General features: G+C 43.5%; 1 protein-coding gene across 2 annotated transcripts in view; it reads left to right on the forward strand.

Moving 5' to 3' along the window:
- LOC119973365 (cAMP-dependent protein kinase type II-beta regulatory subunit-like) overlaps positions 1-23,778 on the forward strand; it is a 143,459-nt gene that overhangs the window by 21,653 nt on the left and 98,028 nt on the right. Inside the window, exons 2-3 of one of the 2 annotated variants that reach the window (XM_038811346.1) lie at positions 3,919-3,967; positions 11,727-11,762. In XM_038811346.1, the coding sequence (XP_038667274.1) occupies positions 3,919-3,967; positions 11,727-11,762 (85 nt within the window). The remainder of the gene's footprint in view (positions 1-3,918; positions 3,968-11,726; positions 11,763-23,778) is intronic. The other variant, XM_038811344.1, reaches the window with a different exon arrangement.

Below are 23,778 nucleotides of genomic sequence, written 5' to 3' on the forward strand. Positions count from 1 at the left end.
GATAATCCCAGGTGGAAATAAAAGTTAACAACTGTAGGGCTTGGAGTTGGTGAGTGAAGGAATATGTTTACGCAGTCTGGGCAAGGAATGTGGAACTGGTGAGTGGGAAGCTGCAGTGAATTAAAACTTTGAAGGATCTAGGCTAAATTTCAGGGATTAGGCGGATTCCAAGAATTGGGGCCAGCGACAGGGTTTGGCTGGGGTTAGGAAACTGCTGGTTGGATAGGCTGCAAAACGTTGAAGAGTCACAGCCACAGGATTGGTTGAGAAGGTTGGAGCATGTTGCAGACAGTTTCAAGAAGGGGTCAAAGAGGAGGAAGCGCTGAGTGTTTCAAGAGTCGAGGTTCAATACAGAGAGGGATAACATTTTTAATTTGGGGTGGGAAATCTGTGTGGGACAGAGTTAAAATCAGTGGAGTGTGGGACTGGATTGAGCTCAAGAGAGCAGGAACGACAATGGGGAGGCAGAATTTTTTTCTGGAGCCTGAGGGGAAATAGCAGAGAAACTGGCGAGCACAGACGTAGCTAGGAATGCAAGTGGGGCTGGGCCTCTGTGTTGTGAAGACATCCAGATTGCAGGCAGCCAGAAATAAAATATAAAAAAAACAAAACTTAGGCAGGCAGCCAGAAGGTGCTGAATGGTTTGGTGGGAAGCATGTAACTCCAACATGATGGGTAAATGTTTACATCGGACATCGTTATTATAAATATTTACATAGGTAGTTACGTTGAGAGTTACTCAAATTTATGATTCAAGGAGTGTCTCTGTACAAGGCTTTCCATAGTATGCATGTGCGCATTGTTGATAAGAATATCATGTCAGAAAGCGGAGCAGGAAAGTTCACATGTCCTGTCGAGCCTGCTCATCAATATGATCATGGCTATCTTGTGCTTCTGCTGTACTTTTCTGTCCGCTCCACTTCCCACACCCATTGATTCCCTGAAAAATCAAAACCTCTACCTTGGCCTGAAATATGTTGAAGGTTGGCATACCGACAACCTACTGAGGAAGAGGATTTGAAAGATTCACAACCCTTTGAGATGAAGAAATGTTTCCTCATCTCGGTCCCTCATGATCTCTCCCTTTATCTTGAAAATGTGCACCTTTGTTCTAGATTCCCCAGCCTAGGCTGAGGGGAAGCACTCTGTCAAGCCCCTTCGTAATCTTGAATCTTTCAATGAGATCACCTCTCATTCTTATAAACTCCAGAGAATATAAGATCTAACTTACTCAGTCTTTCATCCCAAATGTCAGTTTAGTGAACCTTTACTGTTCTGCCTCCAATGCAAGTGCATCTTTCCTTAAATATGGACACCAAATTTTCTCACAGTATTCCAGGACTGGCCTCATCAAAGCCCAAAGCAGACACGGGGAGAAAGTGCAAACTCCACACAGACAGGCATCCGAGGCTGGAATTGAACCCGGGTGCCTCGAGCTGTGAGGCAGCAGTGCTAACTACTGTGCCACTGTGCTGCCGCCACTTATCTTGTGTGGCACCTTCTTGAATGTTTTTTGGAATTCGATAGTATATTATGGGGTGACATGTTAGCACAGTGTTTAGCACTGTTGTGACAGTGCCAGGGTCCCAGGTTCAATTCCCAGCTTGGGTCACTGTCTGTGCGGAATCTGTACCTTCTCCCTGTGTCTGCGTGGGTTTCCTCATACAAGTCCTGAAAGACCTGCTTGTTAGGTGAATTGGACATTCTGAATTCTCCCTCTGTGTACCCGAACAGGCGCCGGAATGTGGCAACTAGAGGCTTTTCACAGTAACTTTATTGCAGTTTTTTTTGTTTTTTAAAAAATAAATTTGAAATGAAATGAAAATCGCTTATTGTCACGAGTAGGCTTCAATGAAGTTACTGTGAAAAGCCCCTAGTCGCCACATTCCGGCGCCTGTCCGGGGAGGCTGGTACGGGAATCGAACCGTGCTGCTGGCCTGCTTGGTCTGCTTTAAAAGCCAGCGATTTAGCTGAGTGAGCTAAACCATTTAGAGTCCCCAATTATTTTTTCCAATTAAGGGGCAATTTAGCGTGGCCAATCTACCTACCCTGCACACCTTTGGGTTGTGGGGGTGAAACCCACGCAGACACTGGGAGTATGTGCAAACTCCACACGGACAGTGACCCAAGGCCGGGATTCGAACACGGGTCGTCAGCGCCGTAGGCAGCAATGCTAACCACTGCACCACCGTGCTGCCCATTTCATTGCAGTGTTAATGTAAGTCTACTTGTGACAATAATAAAGACTATTATTACACCTACTGGTTTCAGAGGTCCAAGTTTATGTTTGAGGATGCGTAACCATTTTGCTGCAGAAGAGCTGGTTATGATCTTATTTTAAACTGAGTTCACAAAGGTTGAAATCTGTTTTAAACAGAGCTTTTGCGGCGGGGGTGTAGAAGAGGTGTGAAAAATCAAAAGTGTATTTTTGAACCAAATAGGGCAGTGGGGTGATCTGTTGAAATGCCACTGCTCTCCAGGTCAAACACTTGAAGTCCAATCAGACCCTTTGTATCGAAATAATCCTCTATTTTGGAAGTGGCAATAGAAAGTTGGCAAAGGCCTCCACGGATTGACTGACTGGGGGTTCCGGGGTGTAAAGCTTGCTATAGAAGTCCCTGCTTGTTCAGCCCTGCCGGATCCCCAATCAGCTCCCCTCTTCACCACCGCCTTCAGCGCTTCCCAGAGCACCACCGCTGAGACTTCCTCTGTGTCATTGACCTGCAGGTAGTTTTGCATACGTTTCCTCACCCTCTCACATACCGCCTCGTCCACCAACAAAACAACCTCCAGCCTCCATTGAGGGCGCTGAAAACTTTCCTTGCAGACCTGCAGATCAACCCAGTGCGGAGCATGGTCCGAGATAGCGATCGCCGTATATTCTATGTCTGTCACCCCCACTAACAAATCCCTGCTCATGATGAAAAAAATCAATTCGGGAATACACCTTATGGACGTGTGAATAGAACTAATTCTATCAGCCCCCCCCACCCCCCAAATTTGCTCCAGGAACCCCCTCAGTTCTTTTGCCATTGCCTGCATCCTACCCGTTCTTGAACATGACCGGTCTAGGCCGGGGTCAAGAACTGTGTTAAAGTCCCCTCTCATAATCAGCCTGTGCGAGTCCAGGTCAGGTATCTTCCCCAGCAGTCTCTTGATAAACTCCACATCTTCCCAATTTGGGGCATATACATTGACCAAGACTAGCTACCCTTATCCCCTCAAGCTTGCCACTCACCATGACAAATCTGCCTCCTCCATCCGAGATTGTGCTTTCCACCTCAAACTGCACCTGTTTGTTGACCAAAATCGCAACCCCTCTGATTTTAGTGTCCAGCCCTGAATGGAAGATCTGGCTAAGCCAGCCCTTCCTTAATCTGACCTGGTCAGCTACCTTCAGGTGAGTCTCCTGAAGCATTGTCACGTCCGCTTTCAGCGTCCTCTTTCCCGGCCCTTTTAACCCTCTAATGTTCCAGGTGATCAGCCTGGTTGAGGGGCACTGTGACCTCCCCTGGAAGTCAGTTTATTAGACAGGGAAGTGTGTGCATGTGCAAAAAATAAGAGTATACTGGTAGATTTTAGTAGAATTGCAAAACTTTCCTCTTGTATTCACCATTCTAGCTTCACCGAAGAATGGACAATTATTGACAATTCTGTGTAGCCTGCATTATAATGGCCTATAACGTCCTGCATTATTAGTGACTTAAGTCACTGTCTGCCGCACTTGCATGGCGTGACGACCCAGAAGTACGGGTGGTCAGGCATGTGCACTGGAAGTGTGTGGTGTTTAAACTCTCGACAGTTTTTATTTTGCCTGTTTGAAGCCCTGCGCTGCTGTATGAAAAATCCAGCTGCTGAGCTAACTTAGGCCACTTACCTGGATATTTGGTGAGTTTTTATACCTTTTTATTTACACAGAAATATTTCAGTCTAGCAGAGGCAGGAGACATCAGGAGACATTATTTTGGTAGGTTAAAGTTTTATATTATTAGTGTTAGTGTTTATTAATATGTTTAAAATGCAAACAAAATGACAGGAAGATATATATTTTTTTAAACTTTGGTTTGTCATGGGGCTGTTAATTCCATTAAAAGGGGTACTTTATTGTATAAAGTGAATTTGAAGTAACAGAAAGTGAAAGAATTATTTTTTTAAAGAACTTTGGTTTGTCACGAGAATGTTCATTCCGTTAAAGGAACTATAATGGGTAGAATGTGGTGATCACTTGCTAAACGTTATGATTATCCACCTAAGATACTCGGTGTTACTGGTCACGGGTTCTGTGGGTCCTTGCGTGGGTAGATGAATCAAATCCGAGAGGTGCATCTTTTTTTTTTTTTAAATAATTTTTATTCAAATTTTCAACAGATTTTAACCAACAAAACAGAAGAAAAGAGCAAAAACAAAAGAGTAATCCCGCGCCCCAAATACTAAAGCAATAAATTAACAAAAATAATTAACATGAGAACAATACACACCTCTGCCCATCTCCCCCACCCCCGGGTTGCTGCTGAAGTTGACCACCCCCTAATGCTCCATCAGGAAGAACCCCTGCACCGACCCCCTTAGGGCAAACTTGACCCTCTCCAGTTTGATAAACATAGCCGAGAGGTGCATCTTTAATCATTCACTTGGCTGGAGTTTCCAAAAGGTGGCATTGGTCCTTGGACGCTAAGTCATGGGTATTCCTTTCTCAGGCTCCTTTTCTGGGCTTCCCCTTGCCGTCGGGTGTTCTCGAAGAATTGTGACCCTTCAGTCAGGAGGTTCCTCCAAGCAGGTCTCTTCTGAGCAAAGGTCTCCCGGCATTGACATCTGTGTTCCGTTTCTTGAGATAAGCCGACAAGGTGTATTTGAAGAGCTTCCTTTGTCCTCCTCTTGTTCGGGATCCTTCCTTGAGCTGGGTGAAGAAGATTTGCTTTGGCAGTCGGGACTCTGCCATTCTAAGCACATGGGTAGCCCAGCAGAGTTGGTTGCAGATGATCATGGCCTCAGCAATGGTGCTATTGACTCCTTCAAGGACAATAGCACTTCTGTCTTTCCAGCTGTTTTGGAGCTAAAGTACATATGCATTTTGCAATGTATTTTAAGCTGAGTTGTTTACGAGTCTCCTGAAGTAATGTTCATCCTTAGAAGCCTCAGTGATTACTTCAAAAGGCTTCGCAAAGTTTAATGCCTTAGTTGATATAGGCAAGCCTCCTAGGGGTGAAATGGTAGAACAGTGGTTAGCACTGCTGCTTCACACTGCCAGGGTCCCGGGTTCGATTCCCATTTGGGTCACTGTCAGTGCAGGGTTTGCATGTTCTCCTCATGTCTGCGTGGGTTTCCTCCAAGTGCTCCGGTTTCCTCCCACAATCCCGAAATACATGCTTGTTAGGTGAATTGGACATTCTGAATCCTTCCTCCGTGTACCCGAACAGGCGCCGGAGTGTGGCGACTACGGGATTTTCACAGTAACTTCATTGCAGTGTTAATGTAAGCCCACTTGTGACACCAATAAAGATTATTATTAAGCTAACGTGATCTATCTGTCTGATAATAGCAAATCCATCACCCACCCCTAAGTACTGCCAAAGGACATCCGCACATTATGTCTGAGGAAATGGGTGCTAGGACACTGCGCTTCAGCAGCTGCTGCTTTCGGATGTTGAGCTTGTCAATGAGCAACTGTCAAAAACCTTCACTGGTTTAGCTCAGTGGGCTAGACAGCTGGTTTGTGATGCAGAACAAGGCCAGCAGCGCGTGTTCAATTCCAGTACCAGCTGTGAATTCTGAATCCTCTCTCCGTACCCGAGCAGGTGCTGGAATGTGACGACCAGGGGCTTTTCACAATAACTTCATTGTTCATCTAACCTGTACATCCTTGGACACTAAAGGACAACTTAGCATGGCCAGTCCACTTAACCTGCACATTTTTGGACTGTGGGAAGAAACCAGAGCACCCGGAGGAAACCCACAGATATATGGGGAGAATGTACAAAGTCCACACAGACAGTCGCCCAAGGCTAGAATTGAACCCGGGTCCCTGGCGCCGTGAGGCAGCAGTGCTAACCACCGTGCCACCGTCATTTCCTCCGGGTGCTTCGGTTTTCTCCCACAGCCCAAAGATGTGCAGGTTAGGTGGATTGGCCATGCTAAATTTCCCCTTAGTGTCCAAAGGCTAGGTGGGGTTATGGGAACAGGGCTTAGGTATGGGCCTGGGTAGGGTGCTCTTTTGGAGGGTCAGTGCAGAATTGATGGGCTGAATGGCTTTCTTCTGAACTGCAATGATTCTATAAACACTAATTTTAAAAAATCTGATGTTACAAGGACAGTGATAGCAAAAAGTCCTGGGGCGCTTTTAAAATCTTATGACCATAATCTAAATTAAAACATACAAACATTTTTAAGCATGCCACATGTAAAATTATATAATATATTGCAGATTTCTGTTCACTTATAAATAATCACCTTTAATCATAAAACTAATAATTAACAACAATAAATGCCAACTTAAAAGAAGAGCAAAGAAAGAGTTTAAAAAAAAAAAGTCTACATACCTTTAAAACACTTGTTTAAAATGTTACCTATTGTTTTCACTCAAAATCTGCTGTTTAAATGCCAGCCCTCAATGAGTGTTCCCAAGCTGGCCCTGTCATAAGGGGACAGACCCAACACCCATCGTGGCAGAGAAACTGTTCTATTTCAGGGGTAGTTTCTCCAGCGCCATGGATGTTGGATTAAACTGTACTCTACAACATTACATCTCACTCATTTTCCTCAAATTAGGAGTTCCTATCCTGAGACGAATCTCCATCTGGGGATGGGGGTGAAATTTGCTGTCTAGTGCACCCATATGAAGAACAGATGCGTTTCTGAGGTACTGTACCGTAAGCAATGGCGGACGTGTTAACATGGGGCTGGGAATCAGACCAAGGTTAAACTGCATTATTTTTGAACAAAATCCCTTCCTGCTTTTTCCATGGAGCTCATCACTGGCTACCTTTCTGTCGTCACCTATTGAGTCTAGGTTGGGCGGGCATGTGGTCGATAGAGTAATAGTCCCATTGTGCCAATGATTGCTCTACATGCAGCTATCCAGCCAGTCTTGCACTCCCATTCTTCCTTAACGTGCCATCCAATTTCATTTCAAAATCACTGCCTCTGCTTCCATCACTCTTGTGGTCAGCAAGTTCCAAGTCCTTACGACTCGCTGTGTACAAAAATGTTGTTCTCCACTGGAGGTAGCGGCTTGGTTGGGTGATCTGTACGACTTCCTGAGATTAGAGAAGATAAAGTATGAGTTAAGGGGCTCTTCAGGGGGCTTGAGGAAAGGTGGGGCATGTTTGTGACATTGTTTGAGGGGCTGTTCTTCGTGGGGGAGGGGGGTGAAAAATCTGTACAGACTGTATAGTTGATTGTTGTGAAGTATGTTTCCCGGGGTGTTTATTCACTGTAACCTGTTTTGATATATGTTTGTAATAAAATACATTAAAAAAAATGTTCTTCTGCATGTTTCGCTTAATCTTAAATCTGTATTCCTTCTTCCATATACAGCTGAGCATTGTAGTATTGAAAATTCCTGCCTGTTGGTACTAAGGGCGCGATCGTCCGGTCACGCTGTGCCGGAAAAGCAGCTTGCCGTTGTGCAGCGTTGCCGATGAAAGCCGGGACACGCTGCTCCCAGGATCCACCTGGCTCTCAATGGCTCGCGGGATTCAACGCAATCTCGTGAGATGTTGCAAGGAGAATCCCCCCCCCTACCCACACACTTTTTGGCAAATCTGCATATTGGAGCAAGGCAGCTAGCTTTACTCTAATGTGCAGATTCCAAGGTATTTAGGTTTTGGGACTCAATCCCTTCGGTGAACGACGTTTGGTACTGGTCCCCACAAACGGGGGACCAGGTGGCACGGCACTCATGGGGGTCTCCAAGGGTTTTGCAGGCCCAAGCTGCATGCCCTCTGGACAGGGTGCTGCCCTGGCACTGCTGGTGCCACCTGGGTGCCATCCTGACACTGCCAAGGTCCCTAGGTGGCACTGCCAGCTGGCAGGGCACTGCCAGGATGGCATTTTCTGTGAACGCACGATTGGGCCGGCGTTGCCACCATGGGTGTTGGGGGTGGGTGGGGACCGGGGGGGGGGGGGGGGGGGGAAGACACACACACTCCCATGTTGCTTTTGGGCTGGGGGAGGTAAGGGTTTTTTTTTTTTTGTGGCCTCGGAGATCAGGACGCCATTTAAAAATAGCATCCCGACCTCTCGCTACAACGGGCAGTTCCGGCGAGCAGAGCTACCCGGTGTAAAAAAAAAAAGGGCAAAAAACAGGGCTGAGGGGCAAAGAAATGGGGCTATGTGCTGCCTTGGCAGCGCGTTTCCCATTTAGGCCCCTTATTCAACATGAGTAGCGTTGAATAACCATGGGTTTCTCGCCACTGCGAGTGCCAGGAAACACACCGCTAAACGCATTTGCTAGGGGTTCCCTTTTGGGAAGATTGCGCCCTAAAAGTGCAACACAATTGTGATGTTCACTAACTATCTACTTTCCAAATGTCCAGTGGCTATATTAAATTATTTCAAGAAAGCAAAAAATGAAAGAATGATTAAAATTGATAAGTGAAACTGATTTTATTAGTGAGTGGCCATGGAGAGGAGTCTGAGATTGTATGTAACATTGATATATGGGAGTTGTGCTTTAAAATTGCATGGTGTTTTGTGGGGGAAGGGTGGGCGGTGTTGGCTTAGGGGTGGGGGGTGGTGGTTGGTGAGAGCTTGGGAGGAATGGGGACTAGCTGCAGGAGAAAAGTAGCACCTGGAGCTTGAGGAGCAAATGAGGTGATTGGCGGGAGGGAGATGGAGAGAATGGTTTCTTCTTTTCCTCACTTTCTGCTTCACTTTACCTGCTGTTTCTTGGTACACCTCACACAAAGCACAAATTAGCTGTTTTGGGCTTATGCCACTGGCCCAGAGTAATTCTCTGGGGATGTAGCTTCAAGACCTACCTTCCTGGCTGGTGCAATTTAAATTCAATGAATAAAATTTGCAATTTGAAGCTAATCTCAGTAATAGTGACCATGAAACCATTTTTGATTGCTGTAAAAACCTATCGGGTTCAGTGATGTCCTTTTCGGGAAAGAAAGCTGCCACGGTTATCTGGTCTGACCTACATATGACTCCAGACTCACAGTAATGTGGTTGACTCTTAACTGGTCTAGCAAGCCACTCAGTTCAAGGGCAAAAGGATGGGCAACATCCCACATCTCATGAAAAAATAATGTCACCTCCCCACTTCCCAGCACATAGCAGCTGCAGCACATGGAGGAAGGGGTTTCCTTGATGGGGGTGTGCAGGACATCAATTCTCCATTTGGCTGGGAGCTCTTGGGTATTGGAGCCACTTCCCCTGTGCGGGCTGCCATGGAGCTGATTCTGGGATCTGAACATCCATCCCTCAAAACAAAAAAGGCTCTGCAATGGCAGTGAACCTCGTGAATTGAAGATTGAGAGGGTAATAAGACATACATGTGAACGGTCAGTGCTAGGTGCAAGTTCCAGAGGAATAATTAGCAGACTCCATGATAATATGCTCTGTATCTGATTGCTATTTTTCCACATGAGACTCGACAAAAGATTCTGGTTTAGACAAGTCAAAGTGTTTGGTGGATTCCTTCGTAAAGTAAAAAGGACCTAACACAACACAGTACATTGATACCTTCCTACAATCTGCTGATTTCTTGCTCACTATTAAACATATAGCCATTTTTGCATCATCTATAAACTTCTTAATCATGTCTCCTGCACTTTTATGTCAAAATCAACGATATATCATGAAAAGCAAAGGAACCAGTATTGCGCCTTGCAGAACCCAGTTGGAAGCAGCTTCCCAGTAACACAAATGCCTGTTAATGATTATTCTTCACTTCCTGGCACTTTTGCTTTAATCCCATGGGCTTTTCTGACCAAGCTTCCACTTGGGACTTGTCGAAAACCTTGCTGAAATTCATGTAGGGCAGGATTTTCTAACCTTTCCCATTGGTGGATCATCTGGTCCCACCGATGGTGACTCCCACACGCTGCAGGCTCCCTAGTGGCGAACCACGCAAAGCTTTTAGACATGATTGGTGGAGACTGGAAGGTCCCACTGGCAGCCAATGGTGAGCTGCCTCTGTCGCTGGAAATCAAGCCCTGAGGGGGGGTGGGGGGGGGGGGGGGGGATGGGGGGGGGGGGGGGGGGGGGGGAGAACGTTGGAGAGAGAAATCTGGCCAGCTGGCAAGAGAGAATCCCGCCCGTAGATTTTCTTGCTTATATAATCTATGGTAATGCACATTGGTCACTAGAAACTGAGAACTCCCTTTGCAGCACTTGTTATGCTTATCTGATTAGGTTTTGTTTTAGAAGAAAAAGCACCCAGTGTGTGATTTGAATTTGGTGCTTGATTTGGCCTGTGGTGCTGATACTCCATTTTAAAATTTAGCATTGAAATAAATTTATTTGGCAATATCCAGCTGGCCACAAATTTTCCGGTCCAATGATAAATGAGCACTTTAATCGATTGGCAGGATATAAGTAGTAATCCACTCAGCGATTTCATGTTCCGACAGCTTATTTCCATTTGTATTACTTGGACCTTCAGATAAGGAGCAGAGTAATTATGATTTAGCTGACTGATACCAAATTAGGGCATGGCAGGCTCTGAGGAAGAATTGATGAAGACATGGTGGATGAACAAGAATGTAAATATGTGGCAGATGCAATTCAGCGCAAATAATATAAAGTGGGTATATGTGGAAAATTCATGAAAGGAAGTCTACAGTGTGGACAAAAGATGGGCTTTGTATATATGCAGCATTGAATGCAAAAGGGAAGACTCCAAGTAAGTACAGGGCATTTGTTATTTCATTGCTGGAAAGGGTTGACTGATGATTCACTGGAATTAAGAATCATAGTATCAAGGAATGCTCAAAGTTGGGGCTCACAGGAATCGAGAAAGTGAGGGGGAAGTTGGACGGTTTAAAAATTTGAATGGTTTCTGAGAGGATTGTGTCTCCTGATTGACAAACTTTAGGGTGAATGAAGGGGGAGGCTGCAACAATATTTTCAACATCAGGTTATTTGAACACGGAACACTTCTATCTCTAAGTTATTGAGGTAGATGCTCACAATATTCAGATGGGAATTGAATAAATGTTTCAAAAATGTAATGTGACAATGATACAAGGGAATAAGATTAGAATAATGGCAATTTAAATCTAGTATCAGCATAATGGACAGGATAGCCTCCCGTGCTGTGACATGATCCCGTACTTTCATGAAGATTATGCTGTTAGTACGATTATTTTTTTTCTTTTCATTACACGTTTTAAATTGAATCAATTTTACACGTCTGCTTACAAGTCAACATCGCCTTGATCTTGCAGTGGTGATAGTTCTTTGCTTTCAATCTTGTTAATTTATTATCAAGGTGACTTCTTACTATATCTTTAGCGCAAGAATTCAAAGATTTTTTATTGAAGTGTGGCAAACTTGTCATCGGGTTAATGTACCAATTGCATATTGATTTACGGTGCATGGTAACACAAACATATTTTTGCTGTTTACAACTTTCAGAAAAAATGTTTGCGAAATATATGTAAAACTTTGCTACGTTGATATTTACATTGAACTTTCTATATAATTGTATTATCAATGGTCTCAGTGAAATTTCCTTAAATATTGCCTAAAATGTTGCATTCTTCCATTTTGTTTTCCAGCTCCCGTGATAAACAGATTTACTCGACGTGTGTCTGGTAGGAACATATTTTGTACTTACAATCTTCCTTGGTGATTTGGATACTGGAAGTAAGAATGAAAGTGATGCTGTAGAATTTAACTCTAGCTTTGGCATTTAACAGTCTGATTACAGCACAATATGCTCGAAAGGTGATTGAATTCTGTGCTTCATTGAATCAGTGGATGATAATTATACTGAATTCTGGAATAATGTAATGCAAAACACAAGCTAAAAATACCAGTATTTAATAGCTTCCACCACAGCACAATTCATTGAAATACAGTATGGGCAGATTCTGACAGAGGAAGACCTTATTGCCAAGCAAATGACTTTTCGACCTCTTTCATTTATCCAGATGACCCATATATATTTGCACCTGTCAATTAGCACTTCCAGACCATTACCAGTGAGCTCTTCTGTAAAATGTCTTGTCCCCATTATGCACACACTCGGAACTGTAAAATACTAGATTAGTGTACACTAGATTAGGATTGCTTTTAATATAATGATTCAAGTTATGGTTTCTTTTTACATACAGATGGGTATAGTACAAATCTACAAGCTAGACACAATGAAATGCTTAAAGTTGTCCATTCCTAAGATGGTTCTGGGCTTAATGTGTCAAGGTGCAATTCAGCTGACTGTTTAACTTCTGCTGGAAGTGCAGGATGTGCTATTCATGTCTGTTGTCCTATTTTTGTGACTGCATTGTGAAATGCGATAGCCAAGATAGTCTAGAGATAGGAAGTGGGACAAGAGTTCAGCATAATTAGTTACACCTTAAATACTAAACAAGTTGGCATGTGCTGTTTTTGAAGGAAAGACCCAAATAATGACACCCTCGCCGAAGCCCCTCCCGAACAAAGAAAATAGCATGTGTTCCGTGCCATCGGGAACTCGGCCCATTGGGGATGAAGCATCAGAGGAGGGGTTTCCGATGACGCTCCAACGCCTTTCCAACGGCGTGTGGCACGTAATGCGATGACGCCATTTTGGAGGGGGCTGTGTCTCATTTGGACGTGTAAGGGATTCTTCACTCGATCGCCGATTACAATATCGGCGTCGGGCAACGGAGAATCCTGTCCTATGTATTTCTTTGTGTCCGCTGCTCAAAGATTTATACTTGGTCTAATATTTTTTAAAAAGGTTATAAATAATATTTGGTCTCATTTTCCCTACTCTCCCTACTGCCCTCTGTCAATCCCCAATATTAGTCCCACTCTCCCAACAGCCCTGTGTGAATCGCCAAACTAATCTCAACTTTCTTGAGATCTGTTGCAGGTATTCTGAATATGTTTCAACTTAAAATGTATTTTTCTTGTATGGCCAGATAGACATTGATCCTTTGGAAAAACGGAAATGTAAACTTTGCGAATATTCTCTTTGGTATTAACATGTCTAATATATTTTAGTGGGTTGGTTCGGCTATTTTATTAAAATTCAGTGAGTTGTGAAACCAGTCATGGTAAATACAAATCGGTTTGCTTTTGAAGAATTCTTTTTTTTTCTTCTTTTTTTTAATAAATTTAGATTACCCAATTATTTTTTCCGATTAAGGGGCAATTTAGTGCGGTCAATCTACCTACTCTGCACATCTTTGGGTTGTGGGGGTGAAACCCACGCAGACACAGGGAGAATGTGCAAACTCCACACGGACAGTGACCCAGAGCCGGGATCGAACCTGGGACCTCAGCGCCGTGAGGCAGCTGTGCTAACCACTAGGCCACCGTGCTGCCGCTTTTGAAGAATTCTATAGAGAAAAGTCAAATAGATGTATCTGCTGAATTGCAATCAGAGCAACTTCTTAAAGAGACTACAGTACTTTTTTTTATATATAAAAGCCTGTTAAACATCAGCTTATCTCCCATCATAGAAAGCAAACTAACTGCAATGCCCATGTGTAATAATAGTTGCAGTTGAGCAGCAATAAGAACAGCCTGCTATGGTAAACAAAGCTGACAGCTTCCTGTAACTTCATTGGCACTATATTAAGTCATTCTTATTGCAGCATTAAATTTGAAGCCTATCAAATCTATTGTCGGATCGCAGCTAAAATGTCTCATGCACAATCTTTTCAGCAGTTATTTGTTGTGAACCGTTGTCCATGTTTGCCATATTTGATTCAGATGTTCGGGCCCGCTCTGGTGCTACGAATAAAAGCAGGCTCTCAAAGCTGCAAGTATAACTATTGTAACTAATTTCCAGCAAATGTAAGAGATTTCTGGGTACGATATTCCTCTTTAAAAAAACAAAAAACAAATTCTCCTCCAAAGGCCCATGCTGCGATCTTGACTTTGCACCTCCCCATTCATTAAAAACTGCAGTGGTGCTACTCTGTTACAATCAGCTTGCGACCTTTTGTTCATCAAACTTACTTCCTTTAATATTTGCCGCCACATGCTGCCTCATGCTGAGATACAATGTCACAGAGCCAGGCTGCTCTCCGGTCGACCTACCCAAGTGGCCTTTGTTCGTTCATGCATCAATCTATATGGTGGTTATTTGCAAGCTGTTAGAGATGGAAGTCATCAATCCAACGTCATCAATTCCAGCACTTGGGAAGTTCTTGTATGCTATCTATGATGACTTTGGCAGAAGTCAGTGAAGTTGGCACAAAGCAGAGAGATGGAATCTGGGACCATCTTTAAATGAAAATGAAAAAAAATAGCCTCAGTCATCAGGGGAACTCTGCCATTTTAGTTTATTGAGGAGAATAATCCCAACATTTAAGCACTCACCTTAAAAAGAGACATTTTGGGCAGCAATGTGGTGCAGTGGTTAGCACTGCTGCCTCACTGCACCGAGGACCCGGTCATTGTCCGTGTGGAGTTTCCACATTCTCCCAGTGCCTGCGTGGGTCTCACCCCCACAATCCAATTGAATTGGGTACTCTAAAATTTTTTAAAAATAGAAAAAGAAAGAGACATTTTTCTCCCCTTTGCATTCAGCCTACGAATCATTCATTCTGAAGCTTCTTAACATGGGCAGAGTAGGGCCTGTCCTTGCTAGAGGTAGATGCGGGATAATTTCCAGCCCTCCATCACACTTTCCCTCTACATTTGTCATTGGATACCTAAACTACCATGTCCTGATGTAGTAATGGTACTTTCCCTGAGACCCACTTTCCCTGAGACCCACCTCAGACTGGAGAGTTTATGGGAATCCAAAAAGCTGTCAGAGGACTGTAATAAGGTGGATCGATGAGGGTAGTGCATTGGATTTTAGGGAGGCATTTGACAAGGTCCCAAATGGCAGACTGGTCAGAAAAGTAAACGCCCATGGGATACAGAGTAACGTGGTGAGTTGGAGCCAAAATTGGCTCAACATCAGAAAATAAAGGGTAATGGTCGATGGGAGTTTTGTGGGTGGAAAGGTGGGAGGCATGATTGGGAAACTTGTAGATGATTGTGAAGATGATTGTGAAGAGGATAGCTTTCGACTCGAGTTATATCGATGGTTTGATTGAGTGGGTTGGAAAATGTCAAATAGAATTCAATCCGGAGAAGTGTGACATAATGCATTTGGGGAGGACAGACAAAGCAAGGGAATACTCCACAAACAGGAGGATTTTGAGAGAGGTAAAGGAAGTGAGACACCTTGGATGTCCACAGGTCCCTTAAGGTGACATTACAGGTAAATAAGGTGGCAATGAAGGCAGACGCAATGCTTTTCTTGGGTGAGGTATTGAATATAAAAGCAGGGATGTAATGGAATTCTGTAAGACGCTGGTTAGGTCATTGCTAGAACTTTATGTGTAGTTCTAGTCTCCACATTGCAGGAAGGGCATTATTGCTCTGGAGAGAGTACAGAGAAAATTTACAAGAATGTTGTCAGGGCTTGAAAATTGCAGTATGTGGAAACAATGGATAGGCTTCGGCTGTTTTTCTTGAAACAGAGGAGTCGGAAGAGTGATTTAATGGAGGTGTACACAGTTATGAGGGGCCTGGATAGAATTTCCCCAGCAAAGTGGTCAAATACAAGGGGGCACAGACTAAAGGTGATTAGTAGAAGAATTAGAGGGGACATGAGGGAAAAATCTCTTCACCCAGAGGATGGTGAGTGTCTGGAATTCCGTGGCTAGTTGGTAATGGAGGCAGAAACCCTCAACTCATTTAAAAGATACCTGGATCAGTGCCTGAAGTGCTGTAACCTGCAAGGCTACAGACCAGGTTCTTGAAAGTGGGATTGGAATAGACCACTAGTTTATTTTCTTTTTTGGCTGATGCAGACGTGGATGGGCTGAAGGGTCTCTTTCTGTGTGTTTATTCCATTCCCTGCCTGGCCTCCTCTCCTGCCCATAACTCCCGTCAACAATGCAAGGTGTTCTTTGGTGATAAAGGCATATGGTCCATCATGCAGCAGTTCTAACTTGGACTCTGCTATCCACATACTATCCTACCCCTAGTCTCCGTTCACTTCCCCAATGCATCCACACAGAATCACGTTCAATTTCTACAAAATTCCTCCAGGACGTTAATGTTGCAAATGCTGTGTCAGTTAAGTCAATACCCTATCATAATAATATGAAGTAAAAACGAAAAACAGAAATGCTGGATAAACTCAGCAGCTCTGGCAGCATCTGTGGAGAGCAAAACAGCTAATGTTTCTGTTAACTGTGTTTCTCAACAGATGCTGCTGGGTCTCCAGCATTTTGTTTTTATTTCAGATTTCCAGCATCTGCAGTGTTTTTCTTTTATTTAAGTGCATGCTCTCGTTATAATTTTAAAGCAACTGGTACTAATTAAGGAAAGGTACAATAACCAGTTTCCACCTGTGGAGAGTGGGGGCTCTGTGGAAAGAAAAATAGTTTGCACTGATGTTATACCAGGTTTTGTGAATAAACTGATTAAAGATAGACTGGCTCCAGCTTCTTCCTTTGCTGGCTGGATGTTCAGTGAATTAACAAGACTCAGTCCTTGCCACCTCTCAAACCTTTCCACCTCTTAGTACTAAGGAACATCCTTTCTTGCATGCACCATTATGGAAGCTGCTCCATCAGTGCAGATGCTACTGCACTTTGCCCCGCTAAGATTATTTCCCTCTAGCTCAGTAGTTGCGACACGGTAGGTTTCTTCTCTGATTGCATGACCGGGCCATTCTTTTCAACAGAAGAAATTCTCTTTGGTAGAATCCCCTGACATTGGCTAAGAGCTGGCAGTCCACTAACATCTTTAGAGTCCTCAATCTACCAGACACATTTTCCACACATTTCTGTTCAAGCACCTGTTCAATATCACTTGACAATTCCCCTCACGCTGTTTGATTTTACAGAAAAAGGAACTTTAATTTCTTTGGCAGCATCGTCTCCCAACATAACCGTCACAATACTTTTGCATGTCCGCGGAATTAGGGTTTCAGCAATGGTGTGCAGCCTGTTTGATTTTGTTATGAGCTCAACCATCATATAAGTTTCCTCCTGCGCGTTATCTGAAACTCGCACACATCAGCATAGGTTGATTTTGCTTTACATTTTATGTTCTCAGGTGCTTGAGGTACAGTATGTCCTTGCTGGAGAGCGAACAGTGCTTTGTATTAAAATGGCACCTCAACTTACTTGGTACCATTGCAGCATTTGAGAGGTCCACCTTTCAAATTAGGCATCCTGGATTAGGGCAAGACAGTAAACAAAAATCAAAAGGCCAAGTAGCTGTCTCTGTCTGTGTACAAACCTTGCTTTTTGCTTCTGATGTTCTGTTCTTTCGGCTACATCTGCATCAGAGTGGGATTCTTCACTTCTCTTCAAAAACTTATTCATGGCAAACCGCGGTCAAACATGCCACACTCTACAAGAAATTCCCTCCAGTGTCAATTTACAAGCACAGTTTTAACTGTTCTGCCATGCCATGCCAAAAACCAATCCTCCAAAGGTGCTTCCAAATTTTTTTAATGTTCGGAATCAAAACCGCGCATGCATCTGGCTAATGTAAAAACAAAATCCAAGCTGCCCAATGTTCGTTGGGACTTGGAAATGCCAACCATGGAGCTGATGATGAAGGCTAGTTTTAGTTTATTTGCATTTGCTTTTAATCATTTTGCATCTTATTTTGTGACACGTCCGTGGCACAGCGGTTGGGAATCCCTGTGCTCGAGTTAAGGATGGATTTATTTTTTATGCCTCTTAAGACCTTTCTGAAGGCAGAAAGTTTTGTATTAGGATATTTCGGGCTTTTTAGATTGCTCTTTCCTTGTCTTAAATGATGGGGGAATGGCCTTCATTCCGAACCATGAGATTTGCTGGGGACCAGGCCGTGATCACTCTGGTCTAAGTTGTCCAAAGGAATTGCATAAAATGTGGAAAATTTGAGTTCCTTCCCGCTCTTCTCATTGCAAGACCTGAAAATCCATTCAGCTTTCCAGTTCCCACTTTCAGGAACTGACTCCCCACTCCTAAGAGGATTGTCAAAGAAGAAGTGGATGGCGAGGTGCAAGGATCTGAAGTATAGAAAAATTCGAGTAAAATACCATTGGAAAGGGAAAGCTTTTACATTTTGAATGCTCTCCACCTTTACTGGAGCTCATTCGTTGAGTTAGGGTGTTGGCAGTAGTTGATTGCACCTGTTACTGAAAAATTGAATAATATGTCTTAGTTTATGAATTCTGTTCATCTTGGGAGCATTGGCGAACTTTAAGACGGTTCCAGAGAATGTTCAACTAGCCAAGAATAGAAGCATAGATGTAGATTGGGCTGTAGTCTATTTGAAAACTATTGATAAAAGGAGGGGAGTAAATTGACTTATATTTTATTAATGAGTACTGTAGTGTAAAAAAATAACAGCAATCATTAAAATGTTAAACTGTATTTTCTGTTGCTGGGAATTCAGTAGTTTCTCACAGTGGAACTCTGAAAATATAAATCACAATGCTCCTTAGCGTGAGTAATTAAAATATGCATGTTGTGTTGGAATTCACTTGAAGCATCTGAACACAGAGGCACTCTGAGCCACAATGGAAGGGTTGAGACATTCTGGTTTCAACACGCCAAAGCAATTTCAAAGAAATTAATGATTTGTTAATGCCATGTAAAAAGGGAGGTAGAGAGAAAATGGGAATCTGTAGAACAGTGAGCCTAACGTCAGGAGTAGGAAAGTTGCTGGAGTTCATTATCAAGGACTTCATAGCTTTTGGAAGCAGTGGTATAATCGGATAAAGTCAGCATGGATTTCCAATTTGGACCTGCTTGACCAATCTACTGGAATTCTTTGAAGATGTAACTGGTCGGGTTGACCAGGGAGACCCGGTGGAGTTGGTTTATTAAGACTTTCAGAAGGCTTTCGGCAAGGTCTCATATAACAGAATACTGTGTAAAGTTAAAGCACATGAGATTTCGGGCAGTGTCTTGAGATGAATAGAAAGCTGGTTAGCAGACATGAAGCAAAATGTTGGAATAAATGGGTATTTTTCCGATTGGCAGGCAGTGACTAGTGAGGTACCGCAGGGTTCTGTGCTAGGACCTCAATTGTTCACATTATATATTAATGATTTGGACGAGGAAACTAAATATATTATCTCCAAATTTGCAGATGATACAAAGTTGGGTGAGCTGTGAGGCGGATGCAGAGGTACTTCAGCGCGATTTGGACAGGTTGAATGTGTGTGGGCATGTGCATGGCAAATGCAGTATAATGTGCATAAATGTGAAATTATTCACTTTGGTAGCAAAAATAGGAAAGCAGATAATTATTTGAATGGGTGTAAATGGAGAGAGGTGGATACTCAGCGAGACCTTGGTGTCCTCGTGCATCAGTGCTGAAAGTGAGCACGCAGGTACAGCAGGCAGTAAAGAAGGCAAATGGTATTTTGACCTTCATTGCGAGATGATTTGAGTACAGGAACAGGGATGTTTTGCTGCAATTGTACAGGACGTTGGTGAGGCCACAGCTGGAGTATTGTGTGCAGTTTTGGCGTCCTTATCTGAGGAAGAATGTTCTTGCTATGGAGGGAGTGCAGTGAAGGTTTACCAGACAGAATGTTCTTGCTATGGAGGGAGTGCAAGTGAAGGTTTACCAGACAGAATGTTCTTGCTATGGAGGGAGTGCAGTGAAGGTTTACCAGACAGAATGTTCTTGCTATGGAGGGAGTGCAGTGAAGGTTTACCAGACAAAATGTTCTTGCTATGGAGGTAGTGCAGTGAAGGTTTACCAGACAAAATGTTCTTGCTATGGAGGGAGTGCAGTGAAGGTTTACCAGACAGATTCCTGGGATGGCCATAGAAACTTAAAAAATTGTAACAGGATTAGACAGGGTAGATTCAGAAAAAAATGTTCCTGATGCTGGGGGAGTCCAGAACTCGGGACCATAGTTTGAGGATAAGGGGGAAATCTTTTGGGACTGAGGTGAGGAGAAATTGCTTCACCCAGAAAGTGGTGAATCTGTGGAATTCACTACCACAAAACATAATTTCAAGAAGGAATTAGATGGAGCTTTTTGGGCTAAAGGGATCAAGGAATAGGGGGAGAAAGCGGAATCAGGGTATTGAACATGATGATCAGCCATGTGGGAGTCTTTCAAATCACAGTTGATTAGGATTCAGAAAAGTCACGTTCCTGAGAGAATGAAGGATAAGTATGGGAAGTTTAGGGAGCCTTGGATAATGAGGGATATTGTGAACCTCGTCAAAAAGAAAAAGGAGACTTTTGAATGGTCTAGAAGGGTGGTGACAGTCAAAACCCTTGAGGAGTATAAAGAAAGTGGGAAGGTACTGAAGCGAGAAATTAGGAGGGCTAGGAGGGGTCATGAAAAGTCCTTGGCAAGTAGAATTAAGGGGAATCCATAGACCATAGAACAGTACAGCACAGAACAGGCCCTTCGGTCCTCGATGTTGTGCTGAGCATTGTCCGAAACCAAGATCAAGCTATCCCACTCCCTGTCATTCTGGTGTGCTCCATGCGCCTATCCAATAACTGCTTGAAAGTTCCTAAAGTGTTTCCCAAAGCTTTTTAATTCGTATGTAAAAAGCAAGAGGGTGGCCAGGGAAAGGATTGGACCACTTAAATGATAGTGGGGGGGGGGGGGAATCTTATGTGTTGAGCCAGAGGAAATGGGTGAGGTACTAAATGAGTGCTTGGCATCAGCATTCACCAAATAGAGGGACTTTGTGGAAGATGATTCTTGGGTAGGGTGTGTGGATAGTCTGTATCATGTTAACATCAAAAAGGAGGAGGTATTGGGTCTTTTAAAATATATTAAGGTAGATCAGTCTCCTGGGCCGGATGGGATTTACCCCAGAATACTGAAGGAAGCAAGGGAGGAAATTGCTGGGGCCTTGCCTGACATCTTTGTATCCTTATTGACTACAGGTGAGATCCCAGAGGACTGGGGAACAGCTAATGTGGTCCTGCTGTTTAAGAAAGGTAGCAGGGATAATCCTGGAAACTATAGGCCGGTGAGCCGCACATCAGTAGTAGGTAAATTATTGGAGAGAATTCTCAGGGACAGGATTTATACCCATTTAGAAACAAATTGATGTTATGGGCCAGAGTTTAGAAAACCCCAAAGTATATCATGGAGTTCACCTGACCTACAACTGTTTATTAATTTTGGTTACAAGGTGCACAAAGGCCTACCTTTCAGGTGATATTCAGCAGATGCCTTAAGCACTTTTGATCAAAAACAAAGTTTGTTTTACGAATTCAATTATCATTTCTATAAATACACACATAGTAAGCATTTTATCAACTACAAAAATAAATACCCCACACAGCTACAGTACTCATATATGTGTGAAACCCTTAATAACTTCCCTTTCAACTGTTTCAATTTGATAACAACATCCAGTAAACCAAGAAAACCCTTTTACCAAAAATGTAGGTTTGAATTCTTTCCAGAAAACAGTTATCGCTTCTAAATTATACAGTGATCTGGACATCTTTTAACATGCAGAGAGAGAGAAACCAAAGAAACCTTCTGAATCCAGCTTCCAACATTGTGAACCAAAAGTAAAAACAGGAGCCAGAGCCCAGCTCCACCCACACAATGTCATCACTGCAGCCATTTGAGAAAACAAAACATTTCTTAAAGGGACACTCCCATGACATGGACTCTTAAGCGATAGACGGCATGGTTTTTTGAAGGGGACGTCATACCTCACTAACTTGATCAAGGTTTTTGAGGAGGTGACAAAGATGATTGAGATGGGGAGGGTGTTGGACATTATTTACATGGACTTCAGTAAAGCTTTTGACAAGGTGCCTCATGGCAGACTGGTGCAAAAGGTGAAGTCACACGGAATCAGAGGCGAGGTGGTAAGATGGAGACAGAACTGGCTCAGTCACAGAAGGCAAAGGGTAGCAGTAGAAGGGTGTTTTTCTGAATGGAAGGTTGTGACTAGTGGTGTTCCACAGGGATCTGTGCTTGGGTCTCTGTTGTTTGTAGTATACATAAATGATTTGGAAGAAAATGTAGCCGGTCTGATTAGTAAGTTCGTGGATGACACCAAGGTTGGTGGAGTGGCAGATAGTGTTGAGGATTGTCAGAAGATGCAGCAGGATGTAGGTAGGTTGGAAACTTGGGCAGAGAAATGGCAAATGGAGTTTAATCCGGACAAATGTGAGGTGATGCATTTTGGTAGGTCTAACATAGAGGTGAAATATACTGTAAATAGCAAAGCTCTTACGAATATAGAAAGTCAGAGAGATCTGGGCGTGCATGTCCACAGATCTTTGAAGGTGGCAACACAAGTGGACAAGATAGTCAAGAAAGCATACTGAATGCTTTCCTTCATTGGACGTGGCATTGAGTATAAAAACAGGCAAGTCATGCTACAGTTGTACAGAACCTTGGTAAGGCCCCACTTGGAACATTGTGCACAATTCTGGTCGCTACACTACCAGAAGAATGTGGAGGCTTTGGAGAGGTTGCAGAGGAGGTTTACCAGGATGTTGCCTGGTCTGGAGCATGTCAGCTATGGGGAGAGGCTGAATAGACTCGGATTGTTATCATTAGAAAGACCGAGGTTGAGGGGTGACCTGATGGAGATCTAAAAGATTGAGGGGCATGGATAGAGTGTATGGGCAGGCACTCTTTCCCAGGTGGAGGGGTCAGTAACCAGGGGGCAAAGGTTTAAGGTCCGTGGGGCAAAGTTTAGAGGAGATGAGCGAGGCAAGTTTTTTGAGCAGAGGGTGGTGAGTGTGTGGATCGCATTACCAGGGGAGGTTGTGGAAACAGATACATTAACGGCGTTCAAAAGGCATCTTGACAAACACATGGATAGGATGGGTATAGAGGGATACGGCACAAGGAAGTGCTGAGGGTTTTGGCAAAGGTTGGTATCCTGACCGGACCCGCCTGGAGGGCCGAAGGGCCTGTTCCTGTACTGTTTTGTTCTTTGATACTGCAGGCTCAAAGGGTCACCTTCTATTTTCTTTTTTTAAATAAATTTAGCGTACCCAATTAATTTTTTCTAATTAGGGGGCAATTTAGCATGGTCAATCAACCTAGCCTGCACATCTTTGGGTTGTGGGGACGAAACCTACACAAACACATGGAGAGTGTGCAAACTCCACATGGACAATGACCCAGAGCTGGGATCGAACCTGGGACCTCGGCGTCATGAGGCAACAGTGCTAACCACTGCCCCACCATGCTGCCCTGTCTCCTATTTTCTATTTATGTTTCTATATAAGTGGTCAACTAAAAAATAATGTTTTCATCAAGATCTGAAGAAATTTGGTCACATTTGCCGCTTAGTTGTGAATTTGTTATAAATTAATTAATGTTCCTCACTTTCTTTTTGATCAGATAAAATGCTGGGTGACTAGGTTTTTTCCCACCAGAACATTAAATCTACTGCTTTACAGCTTCATAAAATTTGCAGGACGTACCTTTACATACGGACATAATTTTAAGGCAAAAATCCTCTTTTTCAATCAAGTGTTATCTGCTACGTTTGCTTCATTGTTCATCCAAGTTGTCATGTGCTTCGAACAAAGAAAAGTACAGCACAGGAACAGGCCCTTCGGCCCTCCAAGCATGTGCCGACCATGCTGCCCATCTAAACTAAAATCTTCTACACTTCCTGGGTCCGTATCCCTCTA

Source organism: Scyliorhinus canicula, chromosome 11 (assembly GCF_902713615.1).
Source record: "Scyliorhinus canicula chromosome 11, sScyCan1.1, whole genome shotgun sequence".
Classification (NCBI taxonomy): domain Eukaryota; kingdom Metazoa; phylum Chordata; class Chondrichthyes; order Carcharhiniformes; family Scyliorhinidae; genus Scyliorhinus; species Scyliorhinus canicula.